At 47.2% G+C, this 19,539-nt stretch overlaps 1 protein-coding gene across 3 annotated transcripts in view; it reads right to left on the bottom strand.

Moving 5' to 3' along the window:
* SMOX (spermine oxidase) overlaps window positions 1–19,539 on the bottom strand; it is a 57,675-nt gene that overhangs the window by 18,568 nt on the left and 19,568 nt on the right. For all 3 annotated transcript variants that reach the window (XM_057403210.1, XM_057403209.1, XM_057403211.1), the window contains exons 2-3: window positions 5,631–5,865; window positions 446–672 (exon numbers count right to left, since the gene is read on the bottom strand). In XM_057403210.1, coding sequence (XP_057259193.1) covers window positions 446–672; window positions 5,631–5,838 — 435 coding nt within the window. In that variant the 5' untranslated portion in view covers window positions 5,839–5,865. The remainder of the gene's footprint in view (window positions 1–445; window positions 673–5,630; window positions 5,866–19,539) is intronic.

The raw sequence follows: 19,539 nt of genomic DNA, 5'->3' as shown, positions 1-19,539 counted from the left end.
CTTGCAATTCCTCTGACACAGCACTGCCTTTGGCACACTTCACAGCACACTATGGTATTTATAACATCAATAACATGTCAGAGGGCTACAATATTTAGCTGGCTGTTGCTAAGGTTTTGCGTTCTACTTTGTTTAGTAAGTTGATCCCTCCTCTGCTCTTCTAATTGGGTAGCAACTTTCTAGAGTAAATGACTGGATCTCCCCAGCAATAGTTGTTGGAAGTGATTAAACTGATGACAAATGTGGAAAGACTGCTCTTCCCAACAACAGTTAATCCCATATCACAACCAAATGGGGTACAGTTAAGCAGATGAGAGCAAACTAAGTGTGAATTGAAGGCATTGCTGGTTTTCTACCTTTGGCTAGTACCTGGAATGTTGTAACTCTCAAGGATTCCTACTGTTTCAGGCAAATCTACAACCTGACAAAGCAGGTGAACACCAACCTCGTTGTATAAATCACTGAATTCTTCAACCACATCTTTCGGGATCCTTTGCCCGTTGTTGGTAAGGTGATAAGCCACCCCATTCTTGGAGTAAAGACTGATCCGGCCAACACTCCTCTCGCCATCAGTGGTCTCTTCAAGTAAACCATTGTCTTCTGCTAGATGATAGACTGGGTTTCCATGTGAACCATGAATCCACGTAGCTCCCAGTTCAAAAGTGGCGTGCCCTGCAGGAGAGTAAAGCAAGCAAAGCAGTTAGTGAAGCCCAGCTGCCTGAAAGCTGGTCACACTCAACCCTGGATGTCCCTGTGCAACAGCAGACTGATTGCTCAAGGACAACACAAGTTTGAACATCATTTGAGTGAGCTTCCTCTGTTAGACGTGCTAGACATATCTAAAACATGAAGTGTTCTTCACACCTTTCCTTCAGGATACTAGAAGGTGCTAGAAGGATGGGATGTTTTCAATAAAGATAGATCACAGTGACACATCTCTGATACTTAAGGCAGAATCCAGAATCTCCTACTTGCCAGTGCTTAGCATGGACGTTGCTAACTGCTTTATCCTTGCTACTTGGCCTTTCTAAGTCATCGTCTCCAAACCTGCACTTTAGAACATGATCAAACAGCAGAGGATGAACTGATCATGTTGCAGCATGAGCCCTGTACTAGTGGGAAGGAAAAGAAACCTCACTGCACTGCTGCAAAAAGGACATACAAGAATATTTACATAAATACTATAGCTGTAGGGAAAGAACAGAGTACCTAAAGACTCCACACACTGTATTCAAGAGGAGGGGATGGATATCAGGACACAGGAAGAAAAGCATCTATAGCAGGGAGATGTAGGAAAATTTGGGTTGCCCATCATTGGCCTGCACACTGAAACTTGTCCTGTGATTAAAAATGGATGTTATTTACAAGCATACCTCAGATCAACGGCAATACAAAAATGCATTTCCATTCCCCACATAAGTAAATGGGTTCTGTTTTATTATTTATGCCTTCGAAAACTTAAATCAGGTTCTTTAGAAAGATGCACTGTCAGGATGAACACCAAAGGCATTTAGCCTTCATCACCTACACTCTCTGCCTGCAAAACACAGGGAGTTTGGTCAGCCCCACTCTCTCCCTTTGGGCATGTAAGAATAGGACAAGGGGCATGGCTTTATCTTGCCAGAGGGAAGACTGAGCTGAGCTCTTAGGCAGAAGCTCCTCCCTGTGAAGCTGCTGAGGCACTGGCACAGGGTGCCCAGAGAAGCTGTGGCTGCCCCATCCGTGGCAGTGTCCAAGGCCAGGCTGTACAGGGACATGTTCAGGAGCACAAAGGAGGTGCTAAAACTAAGCCTGGGTCATGTCCTCCACCCACAGTTTTACAGGTTCTCAGAACTCCAAAGCTGATTTCAAGTCTACCGAAGCTGAGCTCTCCCAGCATCCCAGCCAGCACCACGCTGTGCCGCTCACTGCCCATGTGTGTGAATGCCTGATTATAGTTAATAGGATCCTGCTCGATGAAGAAAGGATCATGCAGTTACCAGTCATCACATACTGCTTAACATGTAAATACATGCTCAGGCAGAATGACACTGCAGCACTCTGCTGTAATGCAGTTAAGTAATGGGTGAGAGCTCCAGAAAATGCTGCTCTAAGATATTGCCTCCAAGGGAAGCTCCATGTGTCTTGTTTTTCAAGCACGCAACCACCTCCCCATTAAGGAACACACTGATCTCCCTTCAAAATATGCATCATAGGTCAGGGGAGCACAAGATTTCTACGTGTCCCTAAAACAAAGCATGTGCTTCAGAGCAAACAGCATCGAGTGTGAGCATTTAAGGTACCACAAACTCCACTACACTCCCACAGCACCCAGCCCAGTGGAAACAACTGCTGTGCCCTGGCAGCCAAAGGTAGAGAGCTCATAAATACTGCATTTGGCAGCCACTTGTTAATGCAATCCTCCTGCGAGTCCTCACATGCCAGATCAGCAGCAGCAATGCTGCTTTATGTCAGCTTGCTCTCCTTCTCTTTATCTATGGGGCACCTGAGCTTTGGAAGTAAGAAATCTTCCTCTCACTGTCTTGGTGCTTGGTAACAACCATGCTGCGTTCAGAGTTCTCCTGTTTTCAGTGAGGAATACAAGCAAATAGCAATAAATTAGGAATAGTCATTCTTAGCTGCGAGACTTAGAAGCTCACTATCGTTGCTAGCAAGCAGATAAGCCACTTGGACCCGGTGTAAGTTACACGCTGAATTATTGAAGTGTAAAACTAAATAACATCTTTTAAAATAGAGATAACTAATTTAGTTTCAGGGCCTTAAAAGGCTTTGGTCTCAATGCAAATCTACTTCCAATGAATCTTTCAATACCACAAGGAAAGGAAAAAACCCTGCTTCCTATTAATCCTCACACAAAACAGGCAGTTTTCCTATTAATCCTCACACAACAATATACCATGCCAGCAGTTTTCCAAAGGAACACAGAGATCGTGTATCAGGACTTGGGAATTTTCCCATTTCACTTTGCAGCCCTGACTAATCCTTGAGCATCCTGTCATGAAATACCATGGATACAGGTGTTCTATCTCATGTACAAGAAATACACTTAGAACCCACAAACACACGAACCCTCTGCCTCACCTGAGCTAGAAATGATGAAGCAAAACTCGAAAATTCCCCTGTGCTGAATGGATCCAGTTGGAACTGGAGGAGCTTTAAGGTCCTTTCCAACCTGAACCATCCTGTGATTCTATGAGTCTCGTAACTAATGGGGTTTGCACCAGGGCTCTGCCTCCCCTAAACCAATGCTGCCACGACTGGGCTGGCAGCACAAGGAGATAGATGCTCTGTGCAGCTGAGGTGAACTCCTGTTCCTTGCAAGACATAGCATGGCTCAGTGAGAGCGGAAATGTCAAGATACAACCCCGAGAAGGTGCTACCATAGCTCTGTTGAAGATTTAAATCAGTTCTTTAGTCAAGTGTGCAAACGGGGGAATGGCCAGAAAAGTTTAACGTTTAAATGTTTAACATTTAAGTTTAACATTTGGGGGTTGGAACTGGATGATCTTGAAGTCCTTTCCAACCCTAACTGTTCTATGATTCCAAATGACATTTACAGAGGCTGGGTTTGTTCAGCCTGGAGAAGAGAAGGCTCATGGAGACCTTGTCATCATGCTCCAGTACTTAAAGGGTGGCTACAAAGATGGAGAATCCCTTTCTACACGGAGTCCCATGGAAAGGACAAGGGGTGATGGGCACAAGTTACTGCTGGGGAGACTGCAACTGGAACCAAGAGGAATATTTTTTCCCAATGAGAACAATCAGTCATTGGAATCATCTCCCCAGGGAAGTGGTGACTCCCCAGCATTGGACACTGTTAAGACTGGGCTGGACAGGGTGCTGGGACATCTGGTCTAGGTCATGCTTTGCCTAAAAAGGTTGGACCAGATGATCCTTGAGGTTTCTTCCAACCTGGGATTCTAGTATCCCAGACAAACAGATCCAAATGGTCCTATGCTGAAGACCTGGAAGAACCACTTCTATAAAAGGATTTTGTAAGCTTGAGCCAGTTGTGAGAAATGAGCAGGTAGCACAGAAGAGAACACAGCACAGGACCATGCTGCCCTTTTTGCCCTTGCACCAGGGAACAAGGAAGTTCTGAGTCTATGCTGCTTGTGTAGATCACCACCCACCACAGCTTCAAGACTGTTTAACTGAAGGACACATGAAGCTGCGAAGCACTCAAGGGGCCATAACACAGACCCACCTCGGGAGAGAACTGCAGTCCATACCCACAGTGTCACTGACAGTTTGTAGGGGATAAGACAGATGGGAAAGACATTAAAAGATCAAGACTTTGGATTCCAGTCCTTTGCTCTGCAAATCGCATCTACAAACTGCCAGATCTCCACCAGGCTGCTCTTGCCTCGTATTAGTTAACAAACAGGAGGTATGTTCCCAGCAAAGACATGAGTTACACGTGAGGGTGTGCAAAGGTGAGAGAATTGGTCTCAATACCACTACAACACCACTATTTCCACAAGTGCACTGACAACACGATTTATTCCTGCCTCAAGATTCCCGGTCTTCAACACTTCCCTCCTCCTGCAGACACGATCCAGGATATTTTTAATCCAGAGTATTGTGAGTAAAGGACACACTTCCCATTCCAACCTCTATGCCAAGTCTCGGCAGCATGGAGAGTGCCCTATTCCAACCCTGGAGGTTAGATTTGTCCGACTGCCTTCACATTCATTTCCCTTCTGCAAGTTCATAGGACACAGCTGTTTATTACCGAGTAAAACAGGGTCAGTGATGCAAGCACCTACGCATAAATAGAAAGAAGGGCAGCAAGAGGCCAGAGTTAACAACACAGAGGGTGGGATCAGAAACAGAACTAGGTAATTGAAATCAGGAAGGCAACTCAGTAGAAGTGAAGAGCTTTTTGCCTCCTGCAGAGAAGAGACAGGCAAGACCCTTCTAGATAGCACGGAAAGTCTCCCTGAGTACAACTTTTGTCCCAGTAGTTTTGCATTTAGAGATTTGACAAACCCAACTGATGCTGGATTAAAACATCCAGTGTCTGCACCTTTATTACATGCCGAGAAAGGAAGCTCCAGAAGTAGGAAAGCTGCAAATCAGGATGAAAGGGTACATTGAAGAGGTTTTTCCAGCAGCCTGATTCACAGTGGGTGGTGCCCTACACACTAAATTAGTCCTAGGGAAATGAATGGGGCTATTTGTGAAACAGAATAGGCTGGAGCTTGCTCCTGTGGAAGTGACAGAAGTCACAGAGAACCAGCCCTTCACCAGCCAGATTCACTGATGGCTCTTCATCAAGTCAAGCTCAAAACCACTGGTGAAAACTCTCTCAATACAGCTAATCACAGCCCTGTTAAACAGAGCACTCCCTGTACCAGTGATAAGTCACTGACAGCTTTATTTCACAGGGTCTGGAGCAGCCCTCCCTCCGAAGAGATGCACACACTGAAGGGATGCACAAACCTCCAAAGAGATGCATGGCTCAGATTCACCACCCACCTCCAAAAGCACCAACATCCCACCTCAACCAACCTTCTTCTGGCCGGAAAAGCACACTGCTAAAGTGAGTTTAACCTCATGACAGCACTAAACCCTGTGAGCAGAGCAAAGCAAACCCCCCCCAAGGGCTCCCCGAAGGCTGCTCTTACCAAGTTTCACACTCTGCACGCGGCCTCCGATGCGGTCAGTCGCCTCAAGGACAGTTACATCCGTGAAGCCGCTTTCCAGGAGCGCTTTGGCTGCTGAGAGGCCTGCAAGCCCAGCACCAATGATCACTATTCGAGGCTGTCGCTTTCTCCGTAGGCCACTACTGAGAGGATCATCCGTGCTGTCTGCAGATATGTCACAACTTTGCATGCCGTCCAAGCTCTCTTTCTAAGGAACCTGAAGGGGAAGAAGCACACGAGGGCTTTGTTCAGGGCAAAAAACTTCTCCTCTGCAGTTCAAAATCAAAGAAGAGGAGCAGAAAAGAAAGGGAACGTGTGAATTAAACCCAGCCGTCAAAGTGGGATGTGTAAGGATAACTGAGGTCAAATAGGGATGCACCAACATTTTAGACTGGAGCAACAGCACTGGAGGCTCCAGACATCCCCACCCTCTTGTACCATGTAGACTATTTGAGGAGAAGTCAAAGGATTTTCTACCTCCCATCTCTTTATATAACCTCCAAAAGTGGCAATTTTGTGGTAAAGACAAAGACAAAGCAAACCTCATGCCCAGTGCTGACAAGTCCCACAACACAGAGATGAAGCTTCACTTTGCCTCTGTGGCAACCACAAAGCATAAGCTGCAGATCAGATAACTAGGGGACTAGGTAAAGAGGATTTAGCTCAAAGCACGGAGATCAGAGATCAAACCAGCCATTATAGAAATGGTACAGATAGAAATGTTTCAACTGATGAAAGCCAACAAGGGCCAGCTCAAAAACTCAGCCACGGGAGGTAACCCCTGTCCTGCCACATCAGGATCAGCCTCAGGCTTTGATGAAGAGCGGTTCAAACCCATACCAGCCCTCACTATTCCAATTCTATGTCCACCTACCCAATGTGTCTGACTGCTATTCCAAGCAGTATCCTATTGTTCATGTACATCCTTAGCTCTCAGGTCCCATCACATTATTTAAGCTCATGGCCTGAGCCCATGGTTAAGGTTAAACCTTAATCAGGGACCAGCTGTATAGGATGTCTTTATATAGAGAAGCATAGAATCAACCAGGTTGGGAAAGCCCTTTCAGCTCACCCAGTCCAACCATACCCAGCACTGCCAAGGCCACCACTGCCCCATGGCACTGAGGCCTCGTCTCCACGCTGTGTGAACACTTGCAGGGACGGTGCCTGCAGCCCTGCCCTGGGCAGCCTGTTCCAATGCCTGAGCACCCTCTGGGGCAGGAATTGGTCCTCAGCTCCATCTAAACCTGCCCTGGGGCAGCTTGAGGCCGGTTCCTCTTGTCCCATCCCTTGTTCCTTGGGAGCAGAGCCCAGCCCCTCCTGGCTCCATCCTCCTGTCAGGCACTTGTAGGGAGCCATCAGGTCCCCCCTGAGCCTTCTCTTCTCCACACTGAACCCCCCAGGTCCCTCAGCCATTCCCCATCACACTTGTGCTCCAGGCCCTGCACCAGCTCCACTGCCCTTCTCTGGCCCTGCTCCAGCTCCTCAATGTCTCTCTTGCAGTGCAGGGCCCTGTAACTAACTCTGCCCCTGCCAACACAGTTCCAACTGCCACTGAACAACACAACAAGTGACACCGAGCCAGCTCTGGCTGCAGTTAAGATATAAACTTCTACCTGCGATTGCATCAATCATCTCCCTGTTTTCTTCTCCTGACCAACACATCCCAGCTAGCAGATCCTTGCCATAGGGAACCAGACATTAGCGTTTGGAGAGTTATTTCCAAGCTCAAGTCAAACACATCAAGCATCTGATGCTTTCTAGTCCATGGGGAAAGAGTCACAACTCTTGTCAGCTTGACAAGCAGAAAAGCTGTGAGCAGCCAAACCCAGGCACTGGTCTTCTGAGCAAGCTGGATTTGAAAGCAATACAACAAGAGGCAGGAGTGAATGATTTCCTCCCTGTTCCACAAGAAATAGTGACAATCTGGAGCAGGCAGAGAGGTGGAGGATGCAAAGCTTCCTCCCTATAGCAAGCTGGTCAAGTTTCCAGCTGGAGACACCTCAAGACTTGCCTCTACTTGGCTTTGATGCCGATTCATTCCTCTTGAGGACTTTGCTTGAGCCCTGTCCATCACTGGTCCTTTACCTCCCTTTCCAAGCATGTCCATTTATTGACTTTTAATCTAACAAGTTAGGAAGTGATGTTTCTCTGGGTTCAGATCTTTAATATGGGCCCCAAATATTGGGGTCTTGCTATTCGGAGCTTCAGGGAAGTCTACCTCCAGGATATGAAGGGTAAAGCAGCACAGTTATTAACTGGTACCTAGGAGATGCCACATTAAGTCCTACTGAAGAGCCTGGGGTTGGTTCAAAGAGGAATGACCCTCTTCTGCAAGTACCAGCTTCCAGCAGTAAGGGATCCAATATGGATGCTGTAAGATAGCACTAATGTCTGGACCTCTGAGCCTGAGAAACCCATGGACTTCTCCCCCATGCATTTGCCGACTCCCTTCTGAATCCCTCTGTACTTTTGGCCTTCACAACCATTTTTGGTGAGAAGCTCCACAGCCTGTTACCCTACTGCAAACATTCATGTTCTTTTGGTGGTTTCAACACTGCTATGCGATGAAAACTGAGGATAGCCCTCAAAACTATAGTGGAAGAAACACTGAACACTCATTCCCTGTTCATATTCTCCGTGGTGCTAAGGACTTTCATATATAATCCTAGTCATCTCTATTTCAGGAAGAAATAAATCTTAACCTGGCTAGTCCTTTGTGTGCCATTACAAACCCACAGCTGAAACGACTCTTACTAAAATCACAGCATGGTTAGGGTTAGAAAGGACCCTAAGATCATCTAGTTCATCTCTTCAGGACTTATTACAACCCATAGACATTCTACGACACTCTCCACTTCTCAGCCAGTCTCCAGGAAACACATTGATCCGTGTATTTTAATTGACAAAGCAAAGAAACATCTTTTCTGCCATCTATATCCTATAGAACGGAATTGGTTTAGCTCAGGTCTTTAAGCACAGCTTTCCTAATCCTGGCTTCAGCAAACTTGTGTGAATTCGTCACACGAAAGCTTCAATTTCTTGTCCTCCCCTCCTGTTTCAGTGTTTTAATAGTGGATTAGGTGGCTCATCCAGATGGATGAGACAATGCCAGGGTATTCTGTGTGTACAGAGTCCTGGTTTAGAACCCACCCTTGATAAGCCAACAACCTGCACTGTACAATCAGCAGGGGAAGGCAATTAAAACTGATCAAAACCTTGAGCTTTCCAACCAGGATCCATGCTCCATGTGGAAAGAACAGATGAGATAATTATATGAATCCCCACTACACTTGATTTCAGTATCAATTATACACTCTGTTAGGCTTATAAGACAAGCACATAAAACACATTAGATGCAATGCTCTACCTCAATACTTGCCAAGCCACCAGCCAGGGCTTGAGCCAGTATTACTGGGTCCTCTGACACACAGCTAGTTTGGCTTTTGACTTTCTGATTGCCAAAAAGGGGTTGCTTCTTCTCTTTCTGAAAGAGTGTGTGAGTTGTTGTACAGTGAATCTCCCTGAGGCTGTGATTTGACTTTGGGTCCAAGAGCTAAGTCACAGTTGCACTAAAACTCCCCCTCGCTTTGTCTTGCTCACAACTTTCATGTGAGACAACTAACAGGCACTGGTGGTCAAAGCCAGGCTGGACAGAGCCTTGGGTGCCATGGTTTAGTGTGAGGTGTCCCTGCCCATGGCAGGGGGGTTGGAACTGGATGATCTTAAGGTCCTTTCCAACCCTGACTATTCTATGATTCTATGGTTACCCACAAGAAAGAAATACCCAAATACACATATTCTTTCTGTCTTAAAAATACAGCTTTGAGCCTCTTACCTCTTGTGCATCAGTGACTCATTATATTTTAATCACTTCTTCCAGATCTGCTCCCTTTTCTCCATCTTTATCACCACCCTGCCCTTGCCTCCCCCTCATTCATCCCTTTTCACTACTGTTCATTTCCTTGATTAAAAAAATACCTTAAAAAGTCCTTCAAAACAACCTTTGCCCAAAAAAGCCCTTGAGCACAACAGGTTTCCAGCAGACAAATCTTTGCAGAGATATATTTTCTATGGTGGGCATCATTCTACCAACCCAGCATCATGGGTTTCCATTCCTGGCATTTGTACGCTTCAATCCTATGAGCTCCCCATCCCTTCCTCTCTGCTGATCTTAGTTACCCTCCAAAGGAAATGGCTCTTTTCCTCAGCATCTGTGAACAGGACTTAACACCAGCACTACCCTGGCAATAACTGAGAGATAATGTTGAACAGACTCTTGTGTTTCATCCTATTATTAAAGATACATTCTGCATATATTCCTTTACATAGAGTGCCTTTACTTATGTCAATGGCAACGCAGAAACAGCATGAATGCAAATGCTACCCTACCTTCCCTACCTTTAAAGCAGCAGAAACAGTAATAAAGCTCAGAGGAATGTCCACTTCATGGTATTTTCCTCTCATCTTGTCAACAAAGCCTTGCAGGGCCCAAGGAAGAAGCCAGAGAATTTAGGCAGTTCACAGCTCTTCTCTGCATTACAATACTCTCAGACCAGGCTATTCTTTGAGGACCTTTCAGGAAAAGGTCACCAAGGCTCCAGCAACTTAAAAATACAAAACCAAAATAAACAAGACCATTTCTCAAGGAAATCTGCTATTCTTAGCTCAAACACTCTTGCAGTACTGTCCTTTGGGATGACACAAAGACTCAGGGAAGGCAACATACTGAAAACAATGCTTGCAGGGGTAAAGGCTTGTCTAGTTTGATTGGGGTTTGTCTGGAGTATTTTCCATCAGGATTGGCTTGTCTTACAAAAAAGCATCCTTCCTCACCCCTTGGGCTTCCTATCACACTCTGGATTACCTTATAGCCAGGAGCCATGGCTGTGAGTTCCCACTATTCAACAGCCCACAAACATAGTCATATCTGATGGGACCCACCTTCACCCCAGTTCATCACAGAATCACAGACTGGTTTGGATTGGAAGGGACCTTAGAGATCATCCAGTTGCACCCCTCTGGCAATGGTCATCCCTTCAGGGTAATCTCTCAGACAGGCTGAGAGAGCTGGGCTGGGTCAACCTGGATAAGAGAAGGCTCCTCAAGGGGAGACCTGAGAGCAGCTCCAGTGCCTGAAGGGGCTGCAGGAAACCTGGGGAGGGGCTTGGGACAAGGGATGTAGGGACAGGCCAAGGGGAATGGCTTGAACCTGCCAGAGGGGAGACTGAGATGAGCTCTTAGGCAGAAGCTCTTCCCTGGGAGGGTGCTGAGGCGCTGGCACAGGGTGCCCAGAGAAGCTGTGGCTGCCCCATCCCTGGCAGTGTTCAAGGCCAGGTTGGACACAGGGGCTTGGAGCAAGCTGCTCTAGTGGAAGGGGTCCCTGCCATGGCAGGGGTTGGAGCTGGAGGAGCTTTAAGGTCCCTTCCAACCCAACCCATTCTACGATTCCCATGCCTTCATTCATGCTGGGCAGTGGTATCAAAGCAACCAGTTTCATTCCTTGCAGATGAAACTAAACTAGAGGATGCACTCCAGGAGAACCAAAACGCGTGCCGTCCACTAATGAGTATTCATTATGGGACCAGAGCACAGCAAGTCCAACTTGGAGGCTCCAGGGACTCACAGTTGCAGACTGGGAACCTCAGAACTCTTTCACTTGACATAGCACCTCATAATACCATGATATACTGATCTAGAAAAGGCTTTTTACACCTAAAATGAGGTTGAGATGAGCTGCACCTCCAGAAGGGGCTGTATTTCCACATGCTCTTCTGAGACTCCTGTACAAGATCCCAGTTTTCTTTCCTAACCACACTGTTTGCCTGAATGCTTTAGTCCTTGTGCAGAGTGCTGAGTTGACAGTCTTCACATCAACAGCCAGCCTGGAGGGTAAGAAACGCATCAACACAAACACCCTGCTGACCACACAGACAAAGCAGCTCCAACACAAACCAGCCAAAAGTCACCAGGATCACTTTATTCCCTCTAGGTTTTCAATTGATGGGGATTACTCATCATCCTTAACCAGAAACCAAAACAATACTGTGCGTGCTTGAAAGGAACTGGGGCAAAAAGAAGCCTTCATTTCAGCTGAAAGACTAAATGGATGCACAAGAAATAAACACACTACTTTCTTATTATTGTTTTAAGAGTGCTATTCAAGATACTATCAACACATGAAGGGGCACTGCACACACATGTGTTTATAACGCAGGTTTGGCATCACAGCCTCCGAGTGTTTGCAAACAGGGAGTCCTTGACACCAAAGATTAATTCAGTCTAAGCAGAGACAAAGGGAGATTGAGCAACCAAGGGCAGAAGCTGGAAGAATTCAGAGCAGAAATGTCTATTTTTAACAGTGGCACTAATCAGCTGCTGAAATGCTTCTCACTACACACAGAGAGGATGCTGCTTGAAGCCTTTAAATCAGGATCCAATCTCTCATGGACATTTATGAGCCCCCAGGAGACAGGGCTGTGGTGGTGGGAATGCTCCTGCCTGTCCGATAGACATGGGCAGATTGTCACAATGGAACTTTGTGGCCTTTGCACCTCGGGGATCTCCCGCAATACGGATCTGCCTGTGAGCACATGTGGTATTATAGTGTCTCAAGTCTCTACATAGTGTTCTAGTGATGGAGCACAATAGATGTAATTACCTCTGAACCTAAGTCATGGCAATGCCCAAGCACAAACACAGGCTGAGTGGACAAGGACTTGGGGTGTTGGGTGGAGAGAAGCTCCCCATGACCCAGCTTCAGTGAGCGCTTGAGCCCAGAACCCCCCCGTGTGCTGGGCTGCATCCCCAGAGCGTGAGCAGCAGCTCAGGGAGGGGATCCTGCCCCTCTGCTGTGCTCTGGGGAGATCCCCCCTGCAGCCCTGATCCAGCTCTGGGGCAGCAGCACAAGAGGGACGTGGAGCTGTTGGAGCGAGGCCAGAGGAGGCCATGGAGATGCTGCGAGGGCTGGAGCAGCTCTGCTCTGGAGCCAGGCTGAGAGAGCTGGGCTGGGGCAGCCTGGACAAGAGAAGGCTCCTGAAGGGGAGACCTGAGAGCAGCTCCAGTGCCTGAAGGGGCTGCAGGAAAGCTGGAGAGGGGCTTGGGACAAGGGATGTAGGGACAGGCCAAGGGGAATGGCTTGAACCTGCCAGAGGGGAGACTGAGATGAGCTCTTAGGCAGAAGCTCTTCCCTGGGAGGGTGCTGAGGCGCTGGCACAGGGTGCCCAGAGAAGCTGTGGCTGCCCCATCCCTGGCAGTGTTCAAGGCCAGGCTGGACACGGGGCTTGGAGCAAGCTGCTCTAGTGGAAGGGGTCCCTGCCCGTGGCAGGGGTTGGAGCTGGAGAAGTCTTAAGGTCCCTTCCAACCCAAACCAGGCTGGGATTCTGGGATTCTCTTATTTCATCCACTGCACACAGATGAAAGCACTGTCAGTAGAGCCCATATGCAAAAGCTCCACACCAGAAGGGAAATTTACTTAGCAGATGTGAAGACACTCCAGTACTCAGGTCATTACCTCATTACTCAGTCTGGCACTACTTGTACTAGTGCAGGGCTGTAATGAGTAACCTTTAGCTGAGCAACTGCAGCAACAACAGTTTCAATCATCATCTCTAATGCACTCTTCTTCTTCAGCTGAGGGAGAAGTGCCTGGGAGCATTAATTACGCTGGAGCAATTTTATCTCCTTTAACACCTTTGCAGGCTTCAGACTCAGGCTGTCCACTGAGCACAGGACAGAGCAGGTCCTATCTCTGAGTAGATACAGAAGGGAAGAGGAAGGAGATGTCTGTCACCAGTGCCTCCCATTGCTGTGTTTCTCTCCAGCTCCTGGCACAACAGACAAGCATTTTGTAACTTCTCCCTCTTTTCCCTTTTCATCAGCCTTCTCGGAAGCAAGCACATTAATTCTTACTGTTGTTACTTCAAGATGCTCTTTCCAAGCTCTCCAGGCTGTAAACACATCAAAGGGGAAGATACGTCTCTTCCTATCCTTGTCTACCTCCTTTTTAATCCAGCAGGTTGCACTCCAAAATCCTTTTCAGCATCCCCGTTTCCACCAGCACGGGTTAAGCATGGATGCCCTTTCCACAGAAGGCAGGAGTGTTACTAATGGAACTAAGTGCTCCACATCAGTCAGCGAGTGAACCAAACCTGCTGTTATAAAGTGCCTTTGTGCAGTAGCTGTGCAAACACCAGCGAGGTTTATGGCATCAGAAGCAGACACACCTCATTTACCCAGCTACATGGAAAGCTGCAGGAGCAGGATAATGGTCTGCAGCCATCTACTACATACCAGGGCCCTTCCCAAGCTCATAAATGTGTCAGTGACAGCACATGCAGCACTGAGATCAAGGTTAACCAGTGCTATGCCTTGTGGGAACTCGCCTTCAGTGGCTGGGATGCCACCTGGAGAGTGGCATTTCATCCTTATCCTCATGTTTAGGCTTTATCCAGCTCAGTGTTTCAGTCTAAATGGGTTTGGCAGCTGGATGTGGGCAACTGGAACATGTCACTGAGCCCCACACCAGTTCTGCTGCCCTCTTTTGCAGGCATGGGCAGGCAGCAGGTCTTGGTGGTGGTGACCTGTTCTGACAGCTCACAGACAGCCCCTGAAATTATCTACCACATCCTGGTTCAAGGAGGACCATCACCAGCATGATCTCCATGAATCCAGTGTTTTATAGTACTTAAAATAAGTAAGATAGATCCCAAATCCCTGCTTTTCCCATCAGTGTGATGTCATTTCCTTGCTCCTCATCATCTCTTCATGCTTGACCAGAGGCAGGACCTTTGCCAACACCGCATGGGGACAGGAGAGCCCAAGTGAGCAATTCTCCCTGGACCACAACATGTTTTGAGTGGAGCATCTCCATCACCTCTGCAGCACCCTCTCTACTGCATCCCACACCACCAGTACAACCCAGTTATCCCCTGTGCCACACCTTTACCCACCAGCCCTGACAACAGAGAGATGACCATGCTCACCTTGCTCATCATGCCCCATCCCTGGCAGTGTTCAAGGCCAGGTTAACAGAGCTTGGAGCAAGCTGCTCTAGTGGAAGGTGTCCCTACCCGTGGCAGGGGGTTGGAACTGGATGAGCTCTAAGGTTCCTTCCTACCCAAACCGGCCTGTGATGTTTTGCCTTGTTACACCCACACCCCTGCACCCCAACATTCAGTTTGCAAGTGATCCATTAACACACCAACATTCCCAAGTCACCAAAAACATGCTAACTGGGAAAAAATTCTGTCCTTTTGGATGTTTATGGAGGAGATTAAAACAAAAACATAACAAAAAAGGGGGGTGCTTTTGATGAGGAAACCACTGCACATTTACGGCAGCGATCCAAGTTGGTTTAATGCCTGCAAACATCCCTTGAGTCAAATGAACTTGTTCAAAGCTGATTCACACCAAGGCTACTTTTTCAACTGGGTAGTTGTTGACAAGTAGAATATATTTAACAAGCCCCAAGCATCTTGGCACAGAGTACAAAGACTTCCTATTCCGAGTGGGGTCTTTTAAAAGCTAACATATGGGTTGAGCAGGTTGTCTGCCACGGGGTACATCCATACAGTGCTTGACACTAACAGAACGCAAGGATATCCAAAAAAGAAAGCAAAGAACATCCTGCCAAGATCACAGGGGATGAATCACCCCATTTCAAACTGATAGAATGCACCATTATGTGGTTTTCAAGTCCTCATCTGAAGGAAACGAAAATGAATCAAAATAATTGGCTGATTCTCAAGTGTGTTCCTCTACCATGACAATCATACAGTCATAGAATGGTTTGGGGTGGAAATGACCTTCTAAGGTCATCTAGTCCAAGCTCCCTGCAAGGAGCTGGGAAAGTCTCTCCCCATCTTTCCTATAGGTCCCTCTGAAGTACTAAAAGGCCACAATAAGGTCTCATTGGAGGCTTCTCCAGGCTGTCTCCATAGAAGAGGTGCTTCATCCCCCAAATCATTTTTGCGTCCCTCCTCTGGACCCTCTTCAACAGGTCCGTATCTTCCCTGTACTGAAGCAACATCTTTGTCATCCTGCTGGCATACACCTTGGCCAGTGGGTCAGCATCTTGATTTGCAGTGTAAAATTACAGACTAAGATGATTTCCTTCACCTCCAGAAGCTCCCATGGAAGCGCTGGGAGGCAGCCACCATCCCCATGTGATTCCCAGAGGAATGGGCTGAGAATGAAGTCAAAGGCCTTTTCACAAACACGCAGCAAGGCCACCCTTGATAAAATCTTGGTCAGACTGAGCTTTCGGGATGGTCTTGGAGGCACCAAGTCTCTTCCTTGCCCTTTTTCTTCTGGTCACACAAAGCTGGTTAGTTCTGCTGCTGAGACAATGACTTCCCTGTGCCATGCAGTCTGGGCTATGGAGCTTCTCCTTGCCCACGCAGCTAGTTGAGATCAGACCACTGTCATGCTGTGGTTCATTGTGCCAGAGGCTACAGCATTACACAGGACACAGTTAAAAGGAGTTTCAGAGCAGTGACAAAGAGCAGAGCTTTGGCATGTTCCTTGCACAACAGAGGAGCAAATCCAGTAAATCTGCTGCTCTACACATCCCTGAAGATAGGATGAGTAAACGCTGCAGCATCCCCTTTGATTTGGAAGGTTAGCTACAAGACCCACAACATCTACCTACTCCATCACCAGAACACTCCTCTACACTGCCAGAACACTCCTCTAATGCACCAGAAGAAGCTGGAGAGAACCAGGGACACCAGGGTGGTATTCACCCTGCTGCAGAGAATGGGATATTCATATCTTAACCCTGGTGACAGAGATTGTGATCCAGCCAAAAGTGCTAACACCTTTGGTTTCCACATCCTGTTGACCATCACAGACTTGAGAATCCAGAGGAGGCCATGGAGGTGCTGCGAGGGCTGGAGCAGCTCTGCTCTGGAGCCAGGCTGAGAGAGCTGGGCTGGGGCAGCCTGGACAAGAGAAGGCTCCTGAAGGGGAGACCTGAGAGCAGCTCCAGTGCCTAAAGGGGGTGCAGGAAAGCTGGAGAGGGGCTTGGGACAAGGGATGTAGGGACAGGCCAAGGGGAATGGCTTTAACCTGCCAGAGGGGAGGCTGAGATGAGCTCTTAGGCAGGAGCTCTTCCTTCCAATAGCTCAGGCACAGAGCTGTTGCAGACCCAAGGTGGCCTGCTGTCCCATGTCTTTGCAAGCTTTCTAAGCTCTGGTTGCCCCCAGGGTGGGAACCTTCCCCTTATTTCCAGCTCCTCCCTCACATTCAGTATTCAGAGATACCTACTAAGTTTCTCATGAAAGCAAAGCTTTCAGGACTGTAAAAGGAAGGAGATACAGACAGTAAACTATGGGGGGAAAAAAAAAAAAGGTTATAAACTGAAAACACCAGCATAATGGCTAGAACAATGCTGCAAACAAGCTTCCTGAAGAACTTGTGTTCTTAGTGCCAAAAAGAGCTGTATCCTGTCCCATCTGCATAACTGGGTGATCTTATCTTCACTACCCTCCTTCTTGCTCCAATTGTTTGGGCAACTTAATGGATAAAAGCAGCTGAATTAAATAGGATCCATGCCCATGTTTGCACAACTCTGAAGACAATCAGGTCTCAGTCAAATAAACACTGGGATCCATATTACATTTGGGAATTCTCTGTGGTTTGGGGTTTTAAATTCACTGCAGCAAGCTTTGGGAGCAAAGTTCCAACAGGCATCTTTTCTTCTCCTCCCATCTTCTGTAATAGGAGGGTGAGACAGGGAATGGATCCACATGCAGAGAGGCTCAGTACTGCTTCCAAGGCAATGTGTACATGAGGAGCATTTCAGGACACACCATATGAGACACGCTAGCCCGAAAGCAATTAGTTTTTCCTCACCACTTCTTAGAAGCCAGACCTAACAAACTGCCCTGAAATAGCAGCACCACTCTCTAAATAGCATCAGTTCTCTCTTTGAAAGCAACACCCATACTGAATCTTTGATTTCAAGCCATGCCCGAGCACTTACCACATCTTTACCATTCAAGCCACAGGGAAAATCCTTAAAGACAACAGAAACATTATTAAGGGATGAGAAGCAGAATTAGGAACACCACATGGATTTACTCCGACAGTCACTGGGTTGGGCTTCAGCCTGGAACAGACTAGACAGGACTCCAGGAAAAGGATATAGGAAAAGTATTAGGTTGCCCAGAAAAGCTGCCCCATCCCTGGCAGTGTTCAAGGCCAGGTTGGACACAGGGGCTTGGAGCAAGCTGCTCTAGTGGAAGGTGTCCCTGCCTGTGGCACAGGGCTGGAGCTGGATGAGCTTCAAGGTTCTATCCAACCATTCTGTGACTCTATGATCCATTCTATGTCTCTCCAGGAGGAGCTGTGTTGAGGGGACTTCTCCTGGGTTCATGCTTTCCGCATTAAAGACAAACCACATGTTCCAGTCTTAAGGCAGTAGACCCATAAGCAGGGCACACTGCCATACACACACCTTTTTCCACCCCACTACACCTCACATGAGAGCCCAAGGCAGGGGAATTCAGCTTGGGAAGCATGTCTTTAGGTCTCTATGGAGTCTGGATCATGGTTGGCAGACTGGCTTTCTGAGCCTTTTACCCACCAGAAGCTCTTCTTGAAGGAGACAGATGTTTGCCCCAAGGTGCTTAAGGTATGGTGTTATATATACATTCTCCTAACTGATCACTGTCTGCATTCAGGTTATCTAGAGATACCCAGATGGTATCAGCAAACAATGTCTTGTACAGGAAGACCCTGTATAGGATACCCTTACATATATGTGTGTGTATGTATATATATATATAATATATACACACACCCATCTATATATGTATAAAAATACAATACCCCTGCAGTAAGGCAACAGAAGCAATTCATTCTGCTGAGTGACACTCCTCCTCCTCAGTGCTAGGGACACAGAGGCAGAGAGGAGAACAGAAATAGCTCAGGAAAGATGAAAAAGAGAAGGGTGGGAGAGGATGGAGATGAAAACACAATGGTGACACCTTCAGCTTTGTTTCTCCCTTGTTGCAACCTTCAAAACCAAGCCCAAGGAGCTTTTGTCTGGAGATTCCAGCACAAAACCTCCTCCAGTTGACTTCTTGTGCTTTGAGGTTGCTAAGAACAGCCTGGAGTGCCACAGGACGCACACTACTGATGGACTATCACTTCTGCAAGGTGCCTTTCACTCCTCCTCAATGCAAAACCATCTCTTCTCTGTGACAATCAAGCCATTTTACTGAAACAAAGGGATGTTCACTTTGCATTGCTCCTCTTCAGGAAACTGTGGCTCCAACAGCTTCACAGGATGGAGATAAAACACTGCTCGGAAAGAGAAAAATTAAATAGCACAGGCTGAAAGGGGGAAAAAGAGAGATTTTAGATCTAAGAGATTTTTCACAAGCAGGAAAACCTGCCATGTGGTAAACAGCAGAAAGGAGGAACTGTGACAGTGGTGATTTATCTGCTCTTCCACAGCCTTCCCATGTGACTGGGGGTAAAAGAATGACAACTCTATCCATAACTCGCTAAAAATACAGCACAATTGTGATGTGCTGCACAAAATGAGCTCCCATCTAAACACATCACTCTTTATCCTTTCAATACTTCAGCTCTGCCATATGTAGAGCAGCATTAGCACCCACCTGTGCCAGAAAAGCAGATTGATTAATGCCCTCAGCTGAAAAGGAGTCAGTGTGAAGTATTAGATACCCACCAGGACTGAGCTCTGGGGAAGAAAGAAGAGATAAGGAAGGAACTCTGAACTCACTGCTTGCATTCATCCTATGCATGCTGAAATCCATAGAGCAAGAAAAATGTCACCTCTAAATATAGCAGACACCTCAGTTATTGTATGATGCTTCAAAAGCAACAGAGAGATAAAGTGGAGTTTATAGGACAACCA

This window comes from Pezoporus wallicus, unplaced genomic scaffold (assembly GCF_028554395.1).
Source record: "Pezoporus wallicus isolate ANWC-B61680 ecotype Strahan unplaced genomic scaffold, APGP_CSIRO_Pwel_v1 contig_6644, whole genome shotgun sequence".
NCBI classification, from domain to species: Eukaryota; Metazoa; Chordata; class Aves; order Psittaciformes; family Psittacidae; genus Pezoporus; species Pezoporus wallicus.
This window is presented reverse-complemented; position numbering and strand designations above follow the sequence as displayed.